Source organism: Lepidothrix coronata, unplaced genomic scaffold, assembly GCF_001604755.1.
Source record: "Lepidothrix coronata isolate B3197 unplaced genomic scaffold, Lepidothrix_coronata-1.0 Scaffold140, whole genome shotgun sequence".
In the NCBI taxonomy this organism is placed as follows: Eukaryota; Metazoa; Chordata; class Aves; order Passeriformes; family Pipridae; genus Lepidothrix; species Lepidothrix coronata.
The window spans coordinates 1,767,921-1,784,115 of NW_016690320.1; the positions used below are offsets into that span (position 1 = coordinate 1,767,921).

At 38.8% G+C, this 16,195-nt stretch overlaps 1 protein-coding gene across 1 annotated transcript in view; it reads left to right on the forward strand.

Annotated features, from left to right (window-relative positions):
* PRTG (protogenin) overlaps positions 1–16,195 on the forward strand; it is a 78,408-nt gene that overhangs the window by 34,005 nt on the left and 28,208 nt on the right. The window contains 5 exon segments of the mRNA XM_017827453.1: positions 495–654; positions 1,215–1,462; positions 5,078–5,242; positions 6,245–6,550; positions 7,315–7,503. Coding sequence (XP_017682942.1) covers positions 495–654; positions 1,215–1,462; positions 5,078–5,242; positions 6,245–6,550; positions 7,315–7,503 — 1,068 coding nt within the window.

Genomic DNA, 16,195 nt, shown 5'->3' on the forward strand with positions numbered 1-16,195 from the left:
ACGCAAGGAAAGACTGCAGAGGTTAAACAGATCGCAGAACTGTGGCTGCCTTCTTCTGTCTGTTGACTTAGATGAGAAGTGTCAGATACTCGGCGTCTGAGTCATGAACTGGCACTTGGAGATACCCAGGTGCAATGTTTGCTCTGGGAAGACAGGCTTTCAACACAGAAAAGGATCCTGCAGTCAAGTAGAAATATGTGATATATATCTATACTTCAAGAACAGTATGTCATAGGCTGAAGTTTGATTTGTTTCTATGGATAAATGCATAAATAAAAATGTGTAGAAATATCACTATCTGTGCAGATAGTCTGTAGCCTTAAACAAATGTGCTTTGTTTATAAGGAAGGTGCTTTTTGCATGGGTGTATGTTTATTTGAGAGGCCTGAGGAGAGAGGTTTGTGTGTAGAAAATTAATTATTATTATGGCTGTCCTTGCATTTTTGGGGCTCAATATTTTAAAATTATTTTTTCTCCTTGTTACTTATCTGTAGCTCCACCTTCATTCGTGGAATGGCCGGAAAGCTTAACAAGGCCTAGAGCTGGTACTGCCCGTTTTGCTTGCCAGGCAGAAGGAAATCCTGCCCCTAAAATTTCGTGGTTAAAGAATGGAAGGAGAATACACTCCAATGGTAGAATAAAAATGTACAACAGGTAAGACTGTAATTGCTGTATGAGAGCTGCGCTACCAAAAGATGAAATTCCAGTAACTATATGTAGCCAATCAAGATACAACTCAAGTAAACCTGAAATCAGACATTAAATGGAGTCAGGGGCATTTCCTTGGTAGAAGGAATGCAGATTAGTCAACCCCTAAAATCAGTAAAGCTTATGTGATTATTGCAATACCAGGCAGGGTGGGTGGGCAGGATGAACTGAAGAGTTTCACCACAAAGTTACTTTAGATATACAGAGTGTAGCAGAATATTGCTACTACTTCTGTAGAGTGAGCAGTTTAAGGTTCTGCGTTTTGCAGGGAGGGAATAGATGTGCAGGTTGGTTTTCGCTATGCCTGGCTTTGCAGGCATAAACAGAAACACAGCTGGTTTTGAGGAACACTTCAAGCTGCTAAATTTCACAGCTGGGCATCCATTTCTGATAGAAGAGTTTGTGGCCCTAAACTTAGGAAGCAGAGGCAAACTTACCTGTTGTTGAGCTAAGTTTATCCAAGATGTGAGCTTTTTTTCCTACCTTTTTCTTCCTTTTGGATCCAGTAAATTGGTGATTAACCAGATCATTCCTGAAGACGATGCCATTTACCAGTGCATGGCTGAGAATAGCCAGGGATCTATTCTCTCAAGGGCCAGACTCACTGTAGTTATGTCAGAAGACAGGCCCAGTGCACCTTACAACGTCCATGCTGAAACCATGTCAAGCTCAGCAATCCTGCTGGCGTGGGAGAGGCCGCTGTATAACTCAGACAAAGTGATTGCATACTCGGTGCATTACATGAAAGCAGAAGGTAAGCAGCGGGATTTAAATACTATCTAATGATTTGTATGTGACAAGAAGAACTCGAATGTCCTTGCAAAGACTATCAGATTTGAATGGTTTGTATCCAGGGCTGCGTCAGAGCACGGCAGCACATACTTGTGTATTGTAACCAACAGTCATGCCTGGGGAAAAATGTCTTTGCCCCATCATCTCATTTTGTGGGACTGAGTGTTCTTCCAACTCACCCTTGTCTGATGGCTCCAGTGAGCAGATTCTGAAGTTAGAAGTGGACTTTAAAAACTGGGGCCTCCATACTGCTATCTGGGCTTCCCTCTGTCCTCAGCAGACCAATCTCTTCTGTGTGTGCTTGGCAGGGAAGAACAAGCTTACAGCAGGGTCTTGGAGGCTTACAGAGCTGAACTTTTCACCACAGACTTCTCTTTTGTCTAGGTCCCCAAATTCTTGTGACTTTACCAGCTTTCATGTATTTTGGAGTAGAATAGTTGATACTTTGTCTTACCTACCGTCTCTTAGAATGAATATTGGCCGAGTGGTAAAATCCACTCTCCTTTCACCTTTGGTCTTCTGTAATGAGAAAAGTATAATCAAACACTAAAATGTGCTGAATAGCCATGAATGGTTTATCCCAGTCTCTGAAATGATATACAAATTCCTGTATGAAAGGGAATGAGTAGCTGGAATAAAAAGAGTAACTAGACACTATAAAATCCCTTAGTATTATGTAATTCCTTTAAGATATATCTAAGGTGATAGGAAACAGCTATTTTTCAAAAGCAGAAACTATTGATAAATTACTTGAAAAATTGTTAGGTGCTTAAAGTAAGCTGCCATGCAGCTCTGTTTTCTAGGAGTGATTTCTGTTTCCATTTCTATTCAGTAAGTGGTTTATTGAAGGACAGGACTGCAGATGCTCAGCTCTGTGTGGAATACCAGCCTGCCATCTGCTAAGCAGAGGACAGGAAGGACAGCTTAATTACTCTAATACTGATGCAGGAATAGCTGCCTTTGCTTTTGCAAGTGGGATATTTCAGGACACAAGAGAATTTTGTCTGAAGGAAGGAAGGAAGGAAAGAGTTTTAAAAGATAATGAGGACAAGAGGTGTGGGAAATTACCCCCTACTCTTTCAGTCACTGAGGTATTGTGCTTGCAATCCCCTCTTAAAGCTCATATGAATAAAGTCACACTAGATAAGTTATCTGGATAATTGTAGAGAGCAGAGACCAGGTAACTTCAAAGAAAACTGCAGAACTGTCCTCAGGGAAGTGTGTATTTGTGCAGGAAATACTCTTGCACAGTAGTGAAAGGAGGTATCTTCTGGAATGTCTTCTGCAAAATCGTTTTGCAATCTCTGCTTTCCTTGCTTGCTTATCCAAAGGTTGTATTCTGTGAAATGAGATTGTAGCTTGTCTTGGTTTAAAAAACAAAACTAACTTCAAACAAAAGCAACCAACCAAGCAGAAACCTCTGATTTATTTGAACTCACTTTCTCAACTACCCTTTTTTTTCATCTTTCCTGACTGTCTTGTGATATTTACTTTATTTAATGTAATGCTGTTATGCATCCTTTCATGTTTGTGAAGAAATCCACACAGAGAGAGTGGAGAGGGCTGTTTAAGAGGTGTAATTACGGTGATGGGATTCAAAATGTAGATGATCTGCATGAATTTTTAATTTGGTAACATGATTGTGTAGTACCAGAAGTTTGCATCAGCACATAAAAAGCACTTTTGTCTCATTTTGTAGAAAAAAGTGCTGAGCTTCAAAGGCTCTGGATTATTATGTATTAATGTAAATGTTTTGTATGAATGTATAGCTTTCACTATTCCTTTCAGCTTGTCTTTCCCCACTCCACTCTCACACCCTGTTTCTGACTCTAATAAAGGTTAAAAATGGTATCAGATATATCTGACGTAAATAGATTTTATCTTGCTCAAATCTTCTCGTGTGTAACTTTTTTCCTTATACATTTATGTTCACGTATTGCCCTCTTGTTTTAGTTAGGAACCTCATTTGAAAGCGTGAGTAAAAACAGTATTGCCAAAGGAAAACAGTGCTTGCTAAGTCTCCTGAGTTGTACTGATGCTTTATGATTCCATAAACTCTTAAACAGAAAGCAAAAATGGGTAATGCATGAATGATATGCAGTTTTATGTTTTTTTCTGTAGACTTCACTATGTGGTAGGTGCTTTGATTACAAAAGATACCATCTCTCATCATTAAATTTCACAACCTGAATATTCTGATGTTTCACTGTAAAAACAAGTTCACGTTCTCTTTCCTATTACAAAAAAAAAAAAGTTAGTGTTTTAATCAAGTTAGTTGAAGAAACTAACAGGTGTGGGTTTTGTGGTTTTGTTTTTTGTTTCTTTTAGCAGAATATTTTACATTCAAATCGGGGTCATAGTAGCAAGAAGAATAAGGGTCTGATGAGCGTGCATGTTGGAGTGTGTTAATTCCTTGTTAGTGATTTAGAAAAGGCACAAAGGGAACAGTGATTGTGGTGGAAGGCAAGCCTTGTTCTCTATTATGGCTGTTTCATTAGGGCCTCTGCATGAGGCCTAGCAATCCATTCAATGAGAGAACAAGTCCTTTTAATTTGAGCTCAAGGATCTTGTTTAGCAGGTCAGAAATCGTGCCTTGCAATTCCTAATTAACAAGCCATTAACTAGTCTGTTGTGAGATGCTCGTAATCTTGTCTAATTAAAATGCTATCAAGTTAATTCATAAATGTGGGAAAACTTAATGGTGGAATTTGCCTTTCGTTTTGTTTATAAATTCAGTGGTGAAGAGGAGGAGCTGGCTCTTAGAGAGTTTTGATTAAGGTGACATGCACTTGGTGTGAATTGTTCGTTAACACAGCAGCTTTCACCACACTTGGTCCACTTCATAGCCTTCCTCTATAGGAATAAAGCCCAACAAAGACAAGGACTGCTGCCTGCATTGCTATGCATATTTTAATGTGAATTGCTGACAATTTTTTTCTTTTTTTTTTAATTCTTTCTTTTGTAACAACTTGCTAAGGAGCCAAACATTTTTGAAGCTCATTCTGGTCTGTTCTTATTGGCCTTTCTCCAAATTGAGGAAAAAACCCCCATGTCAATCAAATGTACATAGAAATTGCAGGGCTAAAATGAGATCCTTTTGCTGAATAAATTCTTTCTGTTTGTTTCTTTTGGGGAGGGGGTTGTTTGTTTTGTTTTTGGTGGACTGAAGCCTTCACATTCCTCGCAGTCTGCTATAGAAAGGCTTTGTAAATAGGTGTTGAAAAAACCTCCCTGATTCTAAACAAATAGATTTAGAAGCTCGGTATGAATGATGAGGCTATTAGAGCTTGTTGTGTTACTGTACATGGGGCATAGTTTGTTGTGATTAATTTTAAATAGGGTTTAGAGTTGCATTCAGCATCCCTTATTCAGCAAAAACCTGAAACACCATAACCTGCAGCACAGCAAGACACAGTTATTCCTGTGCATGAAAGAGTTTTTACTTAGTAGGGTTGAAAACATAAAAGTAGGCTGGGGAAGAAAGTGACATTTACTCTGTAAGATCTTAAAGCCAAGACACTGTGATGTTTGAGGATTTTCAGGAATTTTTGATTGTCTAACCCTTGTTTTATGCCAGGTTTAAATAATGAGGAGTACCAAGTGGTCATTGGAAATGATACAACCCATTACATTATTGATGACCTGGAACCAGCCAGCAACTACACCTTCTATATTGTAGCTTATATGCCTCTGGGAGCCAGTCAGATGTCAGATCATGTGACTCAGCACACCCTTGAAGATGGTAAGACAAATTGTTTTGGTGAACATTTTTATTTGCACTGAATAGAAATGTGAAATCCAGTGCTAACCGTTCTCGAGGATCTCAAATTTCCATCGATACCAGTGAGACTTCTGGACACACACCCTGCAAGCCAGCCAACTAATGAAAGGAATGAGAGTCAAAAAACATTCTGATAGAGCAACAGTGTACATCACATGGAGTATTTTTCTGTTTTGAAAGACATTTTGTTAAATCATGTTAATCACTGTTCTAGACCTTTAGGAAGTCTCGTGATGTTGAGAATTTGATAGTAACCTAGGATTTAGTCTCTATGACTGAAATGTGGATCAAACTGCACATCCACTCCATTTTTTTGCAGATGTTGTAGGAAAATTTGAAATAAAAATTTGCTATACACCCCCCCAAACATTTTGATTTGTTTTTTGTGTCTATGTGCTTTTTAGTACAATTGGAATGTCTTAAAAGACCCTACTGACTTATTTCTGTGCAGTGATTTAATTAATCTGAACATCATGGCAATAACAAACTGTTTAGTGTTGTGCATTAGAACTGATTAATAAATTCTGACAGGGTTAAGCTTTGGCAGCATGGAACATTGCCAGTTCCAGTTGTCTGCCTGTCTCTTTGTCAGGAGTTACAACCCTCATTACATGGTTGGTGGAAGAAAACATGCACTGAGTCTGTGACAGTACAGGTGGTTGTCCTGACTCAGTTTGAGCTGCTGTATCTAACCTTGATAGGCAGTTTTCAGACCATTAACATGCTGATTACTGCTGGCAGCAATAAGAGAAGATAATGTTGAGGGCCTTAAAGAAAAAAGGTTGCTTAGGCTATAGGTGAGGAGTATAAGAAGTGTAAAGTTATCCCTGAACAAGAATCTGCAAAACTTGCTGGATTCTTTACTCTTACACTACTGGCACCTCAGCATAGGCCAAGATGTCAGATGAGAATTTTCGATCTTTTTTTTCTCTGAGCTCAAAAACTTTGTCTTTCCCTTCTTAGTTCCCTTGAGAGCACCTGAAATCAGTTTGACGAGCAGGAGTCCTACAGATATTCTCATATCTTGGCTGCCAATTCCTGCAAAATACAGGAGAGGTCAGGTCGTCCTGTACCGTCTGTCCTTCCGCCTCAGCACAGAGACCAAAATCCAAGTCCTGGAGCTGCCAGGGACTTCAGATGAGTATCTCCTTGAGGGCCTGAAGCCTGACAGTGTGTACTTGGTTCGTATCACTGCTGCGACAAGGATTGGCTGGGGAGAGGCATCTTTGTGGACTTCGCACCGAACTCCCAAGGCTACCAGTGTGAAAGGTGACTCTCAGCATACTTTGCACTGAGCACCAATGGCTTTTGTGGTTCTTGTTGGGGGTTTTGTGTTTTTTTTTCTTTTTTTTTTTTTAATTTCAAAACTGAGTCTACAAGCTAAAACGTTTGATCAGCTCGCAAACATGAACTAAAGCTTCCTGCACCATTTTTTTCAGTGTAAAATACATTTCTGCCAAGTGGGACATTGCACATTAGCAGTGTGTACAGGTACTTAAAGGGTCTGAGTTGATGCATGTAAGTCTGTATTATAAACAAAATGCACGAATGCTTTGAATATGCAAATTGACTTGGTATTTGAAGTCTAATTTGGGTTGTTAAAATTGAGCTTTGGTTTACATTATTATTTAGTAATGTCGTGCAGAAGAACATTCAACTTTGCATGAATAGGTTGAAAAATATGTAATTTGAATTCACATTTGCTCTGTCTCACTTTAAAACAGGAGGTAATTTTGTAACTATTTTTGGGGTGTTATTGTTTTTCTTTAAAAATAACTACCTTATAAATGTATTAATTTATTTATTAAGATATGGAATTAAAAGCTGTTAGTATTCTGTTTTATCCTAAATTAATTTGTTGATTTAGTTTATAGGGAGTCAGACATCATAAGAAAGAAATAATTAGGTGAATACACAGATGAGTTAGAATCAAAGTCTTGAGGGAACTTTGGACTTATGGGCACCTGGATTTTTGCATGAAAAATAGTCATTTCTAGAATATAAGACTATTATGTTTATTTCTTTAAAACCAGCACCAAAGTCTCCCGAGCTGCGTTTGGAGCCCATGAACTGCACAACCATTTCAGTGCAGTGGCAGCAGGACTCTGAGGACACTGCAGCTATTCAGGGGTACAAGCTGTATTACAAGGAAGAGGGGCAGCAGGAGAATGGACCCATTCTGTTGGATGCCAGTGATCTTGAATATATTGTCAGTGGTTTAGGTGAGTATATATAAAATATTTCTCATCTGTTTTGAGAGAGCGGCATCTTAGAGAGCTTGAATCATTAGACCTGCAGGGCAACAATGTTAGTTTGACCATCTCTTTTCCCAGCAGTAAGCTTCGCAAGCTGCAGTTGGGCTGCTGAGGGAATAATCCTCTCACAAAACGTGTGTTGCACAACACTGAGATAACCAGATCTTGTAAATCTTGTGTAATTTGGAAGAAGGACACCCTGCTGCTTATCACAAGATGCAGAACTTATAGTTAGTAAATACTGCTGGTAAATGACCTGTCTTTTTAATATGCAGGTTTTTTCAGTTTTTTGTATTTATGCCTGATTTAGGAACAGTGAAAGATGAATTCAAAATACCGAAGATTTTTCTCTGGTATTTCTACCTTATTTCTCTGTTATTTGTAGCCTCCGTCACAGCAGCAAGTAGCCCTTGTGCACGTTATTATTCTGTTAATAATTTTAAGGAGTACCAGTAAATATTTGCAGGACTGAGCACAAAGATTAGGGCACAGAACTTGCTGAGTCCCATTGGAGTCCTTCCATTGATCACCTGACTGTTGAGGAGTTTACTTATTGTGGAGAATTAATCTGGACTAAATTATCAAAATTGACCTGCAGTCTTAACTAGGTCAAATGGCCTCTTGACCATGCTCAGATATTCTCATCTGCTGAATACAGTTGAGATACTATTTTAGGGAAGATTTGAGGAGAGCATCCTGCTCTGTTAACTGGACAGCTGACCATCTGTGACCATTTCTATCCAGAGCATCTGGCAGTGGCTGACTGTTTAACAGAGCTGTGAGACAAAAGAGCATTGGGTTGAAAGGATGTGGTGTCTGTGTGTCCTAAGACAGAAATTAATAATTTCTTTTCCTCTCCTCAGTATGGAATTACAGAGCAGTAATTTCAGACACACACAAATTTATTAACAGTGTGATGTACATCATATGGATTTTCTCACTACACTAATCTTCCTCAGATTAAAATACTGTTTTACAGTTTTATGTTCAAATATATATTATCTATGTGTTTTTATTGTTTTTTCTTTCCATGTAGACAGGAGAAAATGAAAGAAAAGTGAGTTTGGGAAATTACAACTTTCATATGATCACAGTTAACTGAATTGCAAGAAGGAATAATTCATATGCTTGAGTTAACTATTCAGTCATGGTACACATGATGTGTTGAGTGCTAATTCTTTATCATAATTCTCAGTATCTAAATATGGTGACCAAAACATATCATCTGGTTGCCATAATTTATATATTTTAAATGTACATTATCTGTGCTGCTGTAGGTTAGGTCCACTGAAGAGCATTTTTTTCAAATATCTTTAGTAGTAGTAATTTATTTTTTTTTAATGGGATGTATTGAGTTATTTGAAGTGTATATCAAATATGGGAAGTTTTCATATGTAAGTTTCTTTGCTGTTTTCTTATTTTTGTTTGCAGTAAAAGGCACTCATTGCTACAGCTACAAAAGGCAGCACAGGAAATTTGATTAGGTCATGATTTTCCACTGCTAAGATGATTAAATATGCTGAAGCTTGGAAAGTTCACACAGTGAACAAAGTTCTCATAGTGATAGTGCCTGTCTGGCTGCTGTGTTTGCCCATTGCCAAGCTGCCTGTTTGAATAACTTGTGCATGCTAAATTATTTCTTTGAAAACAGTACACAACCAACCTTCTTCTGCCCCCAGCAGCTGCACATGTGGAGAATGTAACAGGTAGAATTGTAAGCAACATATAAACCCATGAAGACTGTAGCAATATCCACACATTAAAAAGGGATTGATTTGCACTTTTTTAATTTCTTGTGAGTAATCTAAATAATTTGGACTAGGGCATTTATGCATGCATGTAAAAATTATTAGTTATCAGGAAGCGGTCCTACCTGGTAGAATTTGAGATAAAACAAGACAAGCCACACACTGGGTTTTGTGACTGTGGTAAACTGATTCTTCATGAACTGGACAGAGGCTTCGAGTACTAATGTTCTGTCATCCATTTGCCTCTCCTGAGGACACTAAACTACTGATTTATTGACAGCCTCTTTAAAATAAATGTCTTCATTATGAGCTACAGGAATTAGTAGAATACTGCAAGGGTGAAACTTGAAGGGGAAAAGTGTGTTTTAAGATTTTTGGTTTCGTTTATGTTGGATAACATGGTCAAAAGGAAAGGTTATTCCTAATTTGGAAGAATATACTAATAGTCCTAGGTGCTTCCCCTTGGCTAAGATGGAGCAGTTTCTCATGCATTATCTGTTGCCAGTGAATTTAAATGGCTTCCAAACACTCCCTCCTTATGTCTTAGTTTGTCATGACCTAAGGCTGCTCTACCGTTCCCTGTTCTTTTGCATAGTTAATAAACTGCAAATAGACTTCTAGTGACATTTGGAGCATGTCAATACATTAGTCCAAGGAACTTTCTGCAGACATTGGTACAAATGCCAGTTGTGCAAAATCTGTGTGTTTAAATAAGACAGTTCACTTTGTGGCGATTGAAGTGCATCACAAAGTGAGAATTCATAATATTCTCTAATCAAATAGAATATTAGCATTGTTATTATAAGCACTGTTTGTTGGTTGCCTTGATTGTTGATAGCATTGATATAACTACTATAAATGATTGCAAATGTCTACAGGACTCTTGATGGAAGGATAATTATGACAGGTAAATCAGACTCAGCAATGCTAGTGTGAAATAGATTACAGTGATTGAACAGGAAATGTAACAATATGAATGTTATGCTGCATGTTTTAGTCTCTTGTTGGTTCCTACCTTGTTTTCTGAGAGCTGACCTCTCTTACTTCAGTGTAGGTCTACCCAGTTACCTCTGTATATTTTTAAAGGGGATTATTTAGTATGATAGTCACCACGTAAATAGAATTAAATGATCTGATCAGAGTCAGTTCTGCCATTCTCAAAATAAATATCCACAGTTTCACACAGACATTTGTTTGTGTTAAAGGTCTTGGCATTTATTTTTCAATAGCAGGCCATTTCCTAGTCCAGTGTAAAATTCCATTATTACTTGAATTTGCCACAGGAGCAGACCCTTGGGTGCATACCATGCATTTTTGCCTCTATTTTTAATTCTTCCTTTGCTTCCTCCTAGTCTAGAAATTTTTTCCTTACAGAAAGTCTTTCACTGTGAGACTTGAGTCGACAGGTTCTGTTTCTGTAATGGTTCAGAATACATGTGTTCAGAAGTTGAAGTGAGTTTTGCTGGTGGAAGAGCTTGTTGGGGAACCTTCTCGCTGTGCAGCAGGAGGGGAGTTGGCAAAACTTGAAAGTTAAAATGAGCGTCCAGAGAAGCTCATCACCCCCTTTAAACGTGTTCAGATAATTTTTTTCCAAGAGTATTTTAAGCATGTGCATATGCATCCATGCCTCCATGGTGCTCACTACTCTGCTAAGTGGACTGTTGGCCTGTCAGGGCTCACTGTATTTGCACCTTATGACTGGTAGGAAGGTGGAGCCTGTACAAGAAGGGCAGTGACTCACAAGAGCCCATTTGAAGCTTATCTGGGAGGATAACATCAAATTCAAATTCTTGATTATGAAACTCAAGAAAGTGTGATCAATTCTTATGCTGTAACACAAGAATGCTGTTCTTCAAGCTGCCTGGAAGTTCCCCTTTCTGAACTTCACTTTTCAGTTCTTATCATGCTGGCAATTAATTAAATGAATGCCACTGGTGATGGGGGATTGCAGCATGTTCCCGCCGTTAGCCTCCAAGCCTTCTGTGCTTGGAAGGAGGGAGGAAAGCAAGAATTCACTCTGCTAAACTCGTTCTCCTATGGTTGCTGTCTGGGAGCTGTCCCACCTTCAGGGATGGAGTGACAGTGAGGATTTCAGAAAGTGGCACTTTGGTGGCAAGGCAAAGGTAGGGTTTCTAAATGCACAGGAAGCCTTGAGGGCAGCAGGCAGTGGCAGAGATGTGCACACAGGTTGGAGGTGCTCTTTTGTCTCTGTCGTGATGATATCGCAGCAAATAACCATTTTCACATGGACACCTCAGGGGATGGAAAAACTGGTCTGTTGGCTTTGTGTGCTGCGCTGGGAGCTGCAGCCCCCAGGAGCACTGCTGGCTCCCCAGGGCTTGGGGCTACAGGGGGATGGGAGAAGCTGCCAAGTGATTGGATGGCCATGAAACGGTGAGTATCTGCTTAAAATAAATAATTAAATGAATAAATTCCTTGGTGATTCCTGAGAGGCTTGGAGGCACTGGAAGCTTTCTCTCTGGGAAAGCTTCTTCTATGCTGTTTAACATGAGGTGCATCATAACCCTCTGCTGCTTCTCCTGGTACTCAAGTTTTACATTATCCAGTGGCATTTCCCCTGCCCCAGTCTAGTACTTTTGGAAAAATAATTAGATTCTGTCAGACTCATCTGTATCATTACTCCAAAAAGTTTGACCTTAATCAGGAGAAACTTCTCTGAAAGCTCTTCTGTGTCCTACCTCTTTCCAGTCGCAGAGAGGAGAAATAAAGCAAAGTGCCTTTCCCTGCCCTCCTTGACTCGGACAAAATTTCCAAGTGAAGAATTTGTCAAGGTCTAAATGACACAAAGGCACATTTTGTGACCCTGTGTGGTGTTCCCCTTTGGAAAGGGGGCTTCTGCTGAAGAATTAGCCAACTACCTACAACACTTAGGATTCCCCCAGAGTCTTGGCCTTCAGTTGTTTAATTTCCCCTGGATCTATTTATATCACATTACAACCATGACTGTAGCTAAGCTTTACTCCAGGGCAGCAAAGATGACAAGGTCATTCTGTAGTCTATAGAAATTAAATAAGGCTGTGTAAGAAGAGTCAATGCAAAGAATTCATCCACTTAAACTGCCTGATGTATGTCACCCAAGTGCCTCTGGTAATGATTCTGTAAAAGTGCTTATCAGTTTTCATAAAGCAGTTGATATGATGGTCAGATAGGACATAGTGGTTTCATTTGTATCATATTGCAAGTGAATGTACTGGAAAAATGTAAATTTTAAAAACTTAATGTCATCTTAGACAGCTCTGATGACATCTTTCTTATTAAGAACTGCAAATGCTGTATTACTGAGAAGAGAAGGAACATTGTAAGAGCATTTAATATATTAATGTGGTTATTTCTGATAGCTAGGGTTATAATTTCAGTTTTATCTTGTGTTTTATTGGTGTCAAAATGTAGTCTCACATACTTGAAACTGAGAATTCTGGGATACTCAAAACTGGAGGGGGGGGAGTTGGTACTGCTTTTTGGTTATAAGTCACTACTGAAATTTATCTTGTGATTCCCATACAAATTCAAGGAGCAAGGCATTCTTACAGTTTCATGAAATGATGTGAAAGAAACATAGGTCTTTCTTGAGAAACACTTCTTTTTTTAGTTTTATTGTTAACTGTTCTCAAATGGCATTCAGTACAATATAATGTAGTATTACAGATACACTTTTTTTTGCTTGAGGTATTTTATATCGGATCAGACATGCAGGGTGCTGAAGACAGCTCTGTTAAAAAAATAATTAGAAATTACTTTAGTTCTTAATAAAGCTCAACTAAAAGCTCAGCTTTCTTGCTTAGGAAACCAGATGATAGCACTGTCTGCTGTATATACTGTAGTCATTATATTTACATTGCTACATAGTGGAAAGTGTCTAATAGCTCAGTAGGTGACCAGGACAAATATTATCATTTATTTCCACTGTTTACAGCTGGGTCAGTCTAGTGTTTACTCACGCTGATTACATCCTTAAACTAAACCTCTTATCTGTCAATTCTCCTGATTGTGTGTAACAGGCTTGCTACTACTACTTATCAGCTAAAACATAAGGGATTTGCTGAGAGAGGGGAGGAGGAATCGCTCATACTGCACAGTAATAAAACCAAAAGCCCTAGAAGTAAACTGGGCATGTTTAAAATCAACCTCTTCCTCAGCTAACTGTGACCTCTTTCTCTTCTGCAGACAAGACAGATAATGTATATTTGTAGTTAACAAACCCGAGCCCTTGCCTAGTCCTGCTGTGATAGTGCGGTTCTGCTGCACATCAATAAACAAGAGACACACATTCCTTGCTTCATAATCATGAAAGGCAGACCTGTCACCACTCTAAATGAGTCTGTCTTCCAAATGCAGATGTGGCATATCTGCATATAATTTTTTTTCTTTCAGGTTTTGAAAGGTAGATCATAGATTAAAAGAGAGAGTGGAAGAGGCTTTATTACTCTAAGTTTTTTAACTGGCAAAATATCAAAGCAAATGCTGCTTTGATAGAATTTAACCTCTTTTATAAAAGGAACCATATTGCATTTTACAGGCTGTAAGTGTAAATAGAGATCAAACTGCATTTTCTGTTTTGTTGTGAATTACAAACTGTCGCATTGTGTTTTGTTTCCAGTGTATGTCAGTGTTAGTCATTTCTCTAGATCTGTTTGTAGCAGAGAGCTCCTTCTAGGTTGAGATTTACTGTTCTTGCTCGTGCAAGAACTAGGCTGGGTGGCAGAGGCAGAGAAAGCATCAAGCCTCTGTTTTGTGCAGCGTTGCTGGTCATGTACTTGTTGGTCCACGTGCAGCTGGGGTGCACTGGGGCAAGCGAGCAGGGAATGTCGGGAGCTTGCACAGCACAAATCTGCTGACACGAGGTGACCAGACACAGATTCACAGACTCACCCACTTGGTTCATGCCTCCCTTATGGAAGAAAAATACTGCACTGCTCTGTTTAGGTGAAAAATTGATTCACTCGGGTTGTAAATTGAATTCTTACTGAGCAAAACTGAAGCTGGGGTTGAACTTTGTGGCCCTTTGTTGGAGCTTATTGGTGTGGCATCCATTACAACAACTGGGTCTTGGGCTCAGCTTTAGTTAAGCACCCTTGCACACGACTGAGTGGGAATCCTAGATAAATATCAGCTTGTTCTGAGCAGATTTGCTGGGGAGCAGCCAGTTAACTGTCAGCAGCTAATGCTGCATAGTTTTTATGCAGTTCAAGCGCCACATCTGTAAAAAACTGCAATGCCTTCCTTCCTGTGTAGTTCTGCCATTATTTGTTTTGCATTGTGCAATATTGCAGATGTGTGTCACATTTTCACCTGAATTTTTGTTCTTAAAAAAAAGATTAACTTATCATGCATGTTTTCTGATAGCATTTAAGTTTCACATCACAGTTACTTCTGCCCGTGTTTTTCTTTTTGAAAGTAAATGTTATTTTCATACAATGCATTTGTAATTGAAAGCTTTAATTAATGTTTAATGTATTTGTCATTTTTAAATGATGCCATCAAGCCTCTGAATAGCTTAACAATTTAGCCAGTAATGAACTTCAGTAGGTGCTGGAATACTGACATCTGTAACCTCTGCATTAGCAGCATAACTGGTTTTGGTGCTGATTAAAATGTTATATGAGACAGACACCAAGGAATCTCTAGGCTTTCTTTGAATTAACTGCAGTCATGGAATGGCTCTAAAACTCATGGAAAATTATTAATTTGTCAACATGATAAGCACTTAATCTTGGGTCAGAAAGGTGCATTCTTGTTCTCTTAGACAGTTAAGATTTTTCAGAAACAGGTAGATTGTGTGTCGGAAGGATTGCTTAATATATTTTTGTGTAACCTTCTTGCACGTGCCCACTGCACTGTTCCAGTTTGGAGCCATTTATTTGGGAAAATAGTCCTGACATCCTCATTTAAACATGCCTTGACTTTTGCAGTAATTCATTTTAACTTCCCAAGCTAGTGGCTCTTTAAAGGGGAAGGACACAATGAACTCAAGTGCAGAATAAAGATTGAATGTACTGTACTTCAAAAAACCAAAACAGAGTGCTAAGACCAGTTAAGCCCGACTCTCTAAAGAGATAGTGTGAGCTGTCAGGATGAGGGAAGTTTCATTGTTTCATGGGACAATGCCTTGTAGTGATGTTAAAAGCACTAATGTAAAGTTATGGGCTTTACTAAGGCAACAGGAGAGATTATATTCCATTGACCCACTCCGGTAAAATGGAGGGTTGTTGCCTATTTTTGAGAGACTTTCGGTCTCTTTATCAGCTCTCCCCATAACTGGGTTGGATGCATTTGTCTCAGGACATCAGACTAGTTGTGTCACAACTTGCAGAACTGGAATCAAGGGTGCTGCAAAGCCTTCCAAGTAGGAGGGGGAGATTTTTTGCACTCTGGCAAGATAACGTACCAGCCTATAGCAAAGCAAAATGTGTTGTGTCTTCAGACTGCTTGAAGGTAAACTTCTCGGTGGTGGGAAAGCGATTAGAATCTTGCAGGAAATCTCTCTGCTGCTCTGTGTTCTCAGGGTAGAAATTCCACCATTTAGAGCTAAACCTGTGTGGGAATTCAGTCGGGAAATTGTGTCATGTTGATTGAGTAACAGTTAGGATGTATGCAAATAGTGTTCCATTGTTCCTTTGCTGGAGCTGAAGGTTAAAATTTGCTTCATGAAAAGGACATATTGATCACTCCTTACAAGAAGAAAGTAGTAAATGCCTTTAATACAAAACCTCTGAGTTGCTTTTGAAACGTTTCTAAGTATTATAATGAATATGTAATAGTATACATTTTGATAGCTATAAAGTAAAAGTGACCAATAAATAAGGACAAATTTCTTGGAACTGGAAATTGTTAAATGTGTACCCCTGTTTAAAGGTAAAAACAATCAAGCAGATAACAATGGCAGGAATGAC